This window comes from Apium graveolens, chromosome 9, assembly GCF_009905375.1.
Source record: "Apium graveolens cultivar Ventura chromosome 9, ASM990537v1, whole genome shotgun sequence".
In the NCBI taxonomy this organism is placed as follows: Eukaryota; Viridiplantae; Streptophyta; class Magnoliopsida; order Apiales; family Apiaceae; genus Apium; species Apium graveolens.
This window is the reverse complement of record NC_133655.1, coordinates 145,613,964-145,620,009: the sequence shown is the minus strand read 5'-3', so window position 1 is coordinate 145,620,009 and position 6,046 is coordinate 145,613,964. Positions and strand designations below refer to the sequence as shown.

Sequence of the window (6,046 nt, the reverse complement as noted above, 5' to 3'; positions counted from 1 at the left end):
GAGTACAAACCTGATGTTGGCAAAAACAAGAAAGAACTATTTTCATTTCGATCTAAACGGCACCAACCGGATTGTTCAATGCTGACAACCTTACGCAAGCTTTGGAACTGCCTCCTCTGAAAGTACCACCACAGCTGTTGAAGTCTTTTTCTGCAACTATTCCCTCCTTTTAATGCTTCTACATCTATTTGTAAACTAATTGGGACACCCCAAGAAAAATAAAGAAACATTAATTCGTATTTAGTTCTGTTGTCTCCCGTCTCAGCTCACACCGAAACAACATTAGTACTGAAGTGATCCAATGGGTCATCGACAAAATGGTCATGCCTATAATGGGCATATACCGCATACAGTGATAGAAGTAGGGAAGCCGATGAACTATAGTGGTGGCTTGGAATTTAATGATCTTACCTACACTGTGAAAAAGAAGCTTAAAGATGATTATGGAAAGTGGGTAAACCAAGATGTGGACTTGTTGCATAAAATTACTGGATATGCACCCAAAGGGAGTATCACCGCGGTCATGGGTCCTAGTGGTGCTGGGAAGTCGACTCTTCTGGATGGTCTGGCTGGACGGATTGCCAGTGGGAGTCTCAGGGGCAGGGTCTCAATGGATGGGGTTGATACAAGCCCAAGTTTAATCAAAAGAACTTCTGCATATATTATGCAAGATGATCGTCTCTTTCCAATGCTTACAGTGTATGAAACCTTAATGTTTGCTGCTGATTTTAGGCTGGGGTCTATCTCAAGGACTGAAAAGATTCAGCGAGTTGAGACAATGATCGATCAGCTTGGTTTGGGGGTAAGAAACACATTCATGACAACTGCCCCTTGGTTGAATTTTCTTTAAGAACCATAGGCAATTTCATAACATATGTCAATACTAACTGGGATTTGCAGTGACCGTCATATGATGATACAACTGATTAGATCAAGAACTTTGTATATGTAGGATAAAGATCTCTAGTGTTTTGCTAGTGATTTCTAACATTTTTTTCATTTCTAAATTGTAGTCAACTCGAAATACTTACATAGGTGATGAAGCAACTCGAGGAGTATCCGGCGGTGAGCGTCGTAGAGTCTCAATTGGTGTGGACATTATACATGGACCATCTTTACTATTTCTAGACGAGCCTACATCAGGTCTAGACTCCACCAGTGCTCAAAGTGTCATTGAGAAAGTGCAGGATATAGCTCGCTCTGGAAGCACTGTGATTCTCACAATTCACCAACCCTCATCCCGAATTCAGTTGCTTTTAGACCACTTAATAATCCTAGCTCGTGGTCAGCTTATGTACCAAGGATCTCCGAAAGATGTGAGTCTGCATCTGGGGAGAATGGCACGTAAAATGCCAAAAGGGGAAAATCCAATTGAGTACCTTATTGACGTAATACAAGAATATGATCAGTCTGAACATGGAGTTGAAGCACTGGCTGATTTTGCTTTAACAGGCATGAAACCCCCAGTCCTGACAGATGAGGAGATGTCAATAACTACAATACCCCCCTCACCTACACCACCTCGCAATCAGGGCAAGGGTCTCTCTGGCAGAGGAACCTCTGGGAAACGTTCAAAACCAGGACAACAAAATGAGGATAGTTTTGATAACAGTGTGAGGAGTCCTTGGAATCAATCAAGATCATGGAGTGCAAGCCAGAGTGGAATTATTCGAACATTGAAATTTACTCCTAGGCAACAAAATGGCAATAAAACGCAAAATCCCATGAGGTAAGTAGATCTTTTAATTTCAGAACATCATTCCCCAGGTTCCATTTGATCTAAGCTTACAGGCAGAAACCTCTTTATAATGACTTGGATTTTTCTTTTTCTTGTGCTCCAGTTCATCTCCAAGCTACTACACTTACTCAAGTGAGATCCTAGCTGCAGGCACTCCAACACCACACAGCAGTGACTACACTGTAGATGAAAATGACTATCGGACCCCCAATGTTGCACCCGCAAACATGAAGCACCAATATCTTGGGCCGAAATTTGCAAATTCTTTCTTATCCGAGACATGGGTTCTAATGCGCCGCAACTTCATAAACATTAGACGCACACCTGAGCTCTTTCTTTCCAGACTGTTAGTTCTTACTGTCATGGGAATTCTAATGGCTACCTTATTCCTTCGCCCAAAAAGTGATCTCCAAGGAATCACAAATCGCCTTAGTTTCTTCATTTTCACCGTTTGTCTCTTCTTTTTCTCTTCCAACGATGCTGTCCCCGCTTTCATCCAAGAACGCTTCATCTTTGTCCGTGAAACTTCTCATAATGCCTATAGAGCCTCTTCATACACCATTGCTGGAGTTATTACATACCTTCCTTTTCTAGCAATTCAAGCTGGAGTCTATGCTGGAATTGTCTGGTTCCCGTTAGGCCTTCGAGGAGAGTTCTACTACTTTTTTATTGTACTCTATATGTCTCTACTCTCCACCAACTCATTCGTGGTGTTTGTGAGCTCGGTGGTGCCAAACTACATAATGGGCTATGCAGCAGTCATTGCATTTACAGCGCTCTTTTTCTTATTTTGTGGATACTTCTTAAACAGTAACGATATCCCTCCATACTGGGTATGGATGAACAAGATATCGACAATGACATATCCATACCAAGGGTCATTGATGAACCAGTTTCAGACAACAGATATTTTTGGACAAAATCAAGGAGGACAAGATGTGACAGGGATCGCAATTCTAAAATCACTGGCAATCAGTACCCAGAAATCAAAAAAGTGGTACATGGTTCTGATTATGTTCGGTTGGGCTGTTCTATACAGAGTTCTATTCTACATAGTCATCCGTTTTGCTTCTAAGAACCAGAGGTCATAGAGACCAAATCAATAGATCACACCATACATAGTTAAAAGATTGACAATCAATTTCAACTGCAAACATTTTGTTCAGTTCAAATAACCCTCTTAAAAATGCCTTTATCTTTATTTTTATTACTTTCTTTGGTTTTTGCATTACAGTTTTTACATGCATGTTTGGAATTGGATAGTTTGGTTACTCAGTATATTAGTACCCGGTAAAGAAGATTATCAACTCATACAACTTCAGATGGCTGCCTGTTACTTTGGATTCATTCAATCATAATTAATTATAATAATAGCATAATTGTCCAAGCTGAGGGCGTTTAAACTGAGATCCCTGAGGAATATCCTTGGCACCTTGCAAACTTTCTAATGAAGCATCGTTACAAATGACCAAATGGAATCAAAAATTGTCTGCATATTAACCATCTAATGTTCCAAGTTGGCTAAGATATGATATTGTACTTAATGAGTCACGCATTAGGGCTAAGACTAAAAATTCCATCTAAACATGACATCTTGGAACTTAATGATCGAGGAGTTAACAGCCGTACTAAAAAAGTTAAAATGAAAGACAGATGGATAATCATGCATTACAAGGAGGATTACCTTAACAGATAGATGTAAAAGAGCTCATCTTTACTGCGATGATGTGCCACTTTTTATAGATTCTTAAACTTAAGGTGTATTGAGAACGAGAGATCAGAACAAGGATATACCTGAACAGAAAACATGAGGATGGAAATTTAATTGAATATACGGATGTATTAACCAATAAGAATGATCATTATTCATCCAAATGAGTAAATTGTATTTCTAACCATATACGATGAAGTAATTGTTTACACTTAAACGAAAGGAATTGAGATTAGTATTAAGCTTTCTTCATCATCTTCTTGAACTCCTCAAAATTAACATTACCGTCACCATCAACATCAACAGAGCTAATTATCTTTCGGCAATCCTTCAACGAGCATTTCTCTCCTAAGCTCTTCAACACAACATGCAACTCACTCGCAGAAATCAACCCATTCTTGTCACGGTCGTAAAGCTCAAACGCTTCACGAAGATCCTTGTTGGCAGAATCATCCGAACCACCTAGATGGAAATCCGAGAACTCCTTAAGATCAATAACTCCATCGCCATCAGTGTCGATTTCTGACATTATACGTTGAACTTCATCAGGAGCTGCGTTGGTACCAAGTGCACGTAAAATGGATCCGAGCTCTAATAAATCAATTTTGCCATCGCCATTAGTATCAAACTTGTTGAACACCTTCTTAACTTCGTCTCCCATATCATGCTCACCACGAACACTCTTTCCCATTGACAGAGTGGAAGGGCTACGTTTAATTATGTACAGAGAGACCTGTAGTTAGAAGGAGATACATGTTACATTAATTATAGTCCCGCAATGCTTGCTGTTTGGTTTAACGCGTTGATCTCTGAGCACGTGGATCCCTGACCTTTATACCTAAGCAAAAGAAAGTATTGATGCGAGCAAGTATTCTCGGCACTACGTTAGCACTACTACATCTCGCAAAGAAAATGATAATGTTGTTCTCGTAACTTGCAATGTTAACCTAGCTAGGGGTGCGCAGCTCAAGCAATGTATTTTTTTTTTTCAATTTAAGTAGTCCAATACAATAGTTAAAAAATGAGAATTATATCGGTACAAGAAAAACCGGTTTTTACTATCATTGAACTTGCAGGAGAAACTAAATGAGGACAGCTCGTAGAGTCATAGTCCCAGCTCCCATACACCAATACCGGGCCTTTATTGGTTGCTGGCTTGTAAATTGCGATTGTGACTTGATACCAGTTCCAGACACGACTTTATAAGCAACTTGTGCTCTACACTTTTTAATTTTTTTGTTCCTATCTTCGGAACCTTTAATATATTTAACTGATTCTCTGATTTTAACGACCTATGCATCCATATCTTTTATACCTTCTTGCACAATCAAATTAAGAATATGTGCAGAACATCTAATATGAAAGAAATCTCCAATAAAAAGTAAAGTATTCCTCAAATTTAATTATGTTCTCAAAGTACCAACAAATGCATCATTACTTGAAATATTATATAAGGTGATACTAAACAATTTAAATTCGAGGTTCCATTCACACAATAACTTATATATTTTATCAGAAATAGTCATTCTTGTGTGGTGATGGCATGTATGAAAAAATCAGGAATTTCTTGTGCAAAACCCAATCATCGGTTATAAAATGAGTCGTGATAGTAATATACTCATCAGTTGCAACAAAAGTCCATAAATCAGATGTTAAACATACCCTACTACCACAAATTTTTCAACATGTTCAACAACTTTCTTTTTTCAGTTTTTGTAATTAAGTAATATATCATTTCTCAAGGTATTTCTCCTCACTAACGTAGCTATTCGGTTTGCATATAAAAAAGGCCTCTCTAATACCCTCGTATTCGAAAAATGAAAGAGGTAGATTGTGTTTTACCACGGCGTCGGTTATCATATTTCTGAAAATCTTGGGATCAAACGCTCCATTATGCACCAACATAGATCCTTGGCTCTTCGAAATAATCATTTGCCTAATATCGGAAGAGGTTGTTAGATATATTTGATAATGTCATGGCTAATATAATTTATGTTTAGATTTCAGATCTTACTTAACAGGACAAATCAGTACTTAACTGTTGATCAGTACTTATATTGGAAGTCAGGACTTAAGGATATCAGTACTTATATTATCAGGAGATAATTATCAGAAGTTAGATATCAGAACTTAAGTGCTGAAGGATGATTAGAGAAGGACAGTAGCTGATTAAAGAAAAGAAGATCGAGATAAACATAAGAAGAGATATGCATGAAGAAGGAATTCCGTGAAGAATGGAATACTTGGAAGAAAAGATATCTGATTGATATATTTTAGGAAGCAGAATTATATTCCATATCAATTAGCGATTATCTTGTAACTGTGTAGTATATAAACACAGACATAGGGTTTACACTTTAAGTGTTATCATATATTCGAGAAGTTTATTTATTGTAACCCTAGCAGCTCTCGTGATATTTGTTCATCACTGAGAGGTAACAGTTCCATACTGTAACAGAGTTTATTGTTTCAATAAAAGTTTGTTTTCTGTTACTTAATATATTAAAGTTCGATTTGATTGTATTATACACTGTATTCACCCCCTCTACAGTGTGTGTGTGTGACCTAACAAGTGGTATCAGAGCCAATCTGTTAAC

General features: G+C 37.9%; 2 protein-coding genes across 2 annotated transcripts; one reads left to right on the top strand and one right to left on the bottom strand.

The window, feature by feature from the left end:
- Positions 1-301: 301 nt before the first annotated feature.
- Positions 302-3,199, top strand: LOC141685644 (ABC transporter G family member STR2-like). Its single transcript, XM_074490738.1, has 3 exons — positions 302-802; positions 1,014-1,729; positions 1,842-3,199. The coding sequence occupies exons 1-3, from the start codon at positions 302-304 to the stop codon at positions 2,827-2,829; spliced, it is 2,205 nt and encodes a 734-aa protein (XP_074346839.1). The 3' UTR covers positions 2,830-3,199.
- A 144-nt stretch (positions 3,200-3,343) lies between these two features.
- LOC141682561 (uncharacterized) lies at positions 3,344-4,397 on the bottom strand. Its single transcript, XM_074487253.1, has 2 exons — positions 3,635-4,397; positions 3,344-3,532 (listed from the first exon to the last, which is right to left on the bottom strand). The coding sequence occupies exon 1, from the start codon at positions 4,138-4,140 to the stop codon at positions 3,688-3,690; it is 453 nt and encodes a 150-aa protein (XP_074343354.1). The 5' UTR covers positions 4,141-4,397; the 3' UTR covers positions 3,344-3,532; positions 3,635-3,687.
- Positions 4,398-6,046: the final 1,649 nt, after the last annotated feature.

Bases quoted from the DNA above. Each gene is read 5' to 3' on its own strand.
- LOC141685644 (XM_074490738.1), top strand. From the start codon at position 302: ATGGGTCATCGACAAAATGGTCATGCCTATAATGGGCATATACCGCAT. The intron at 803-1,013 runs GTAAGAAACACA...TCTAAATTGTAG, and splicing joins TCGATCAGCTTGGTTTGGGG to TCAACTCGAAATACTTACAT. The intron at 1,730-1,841 runs GTAAGTAGATCT...CTTGTGCTCCAG, and splicing joins AAAACGCAAAATCCCATGAG to TTCATCTCCAAGCTACTACA.
- LOC141682561 (XM_074487253.1), bottom strand. From the start codon at position 4,140: ATGGGAAAGAGTGTTCGTGGTGAGCATGATATGGGAGACGAAGTTAAG.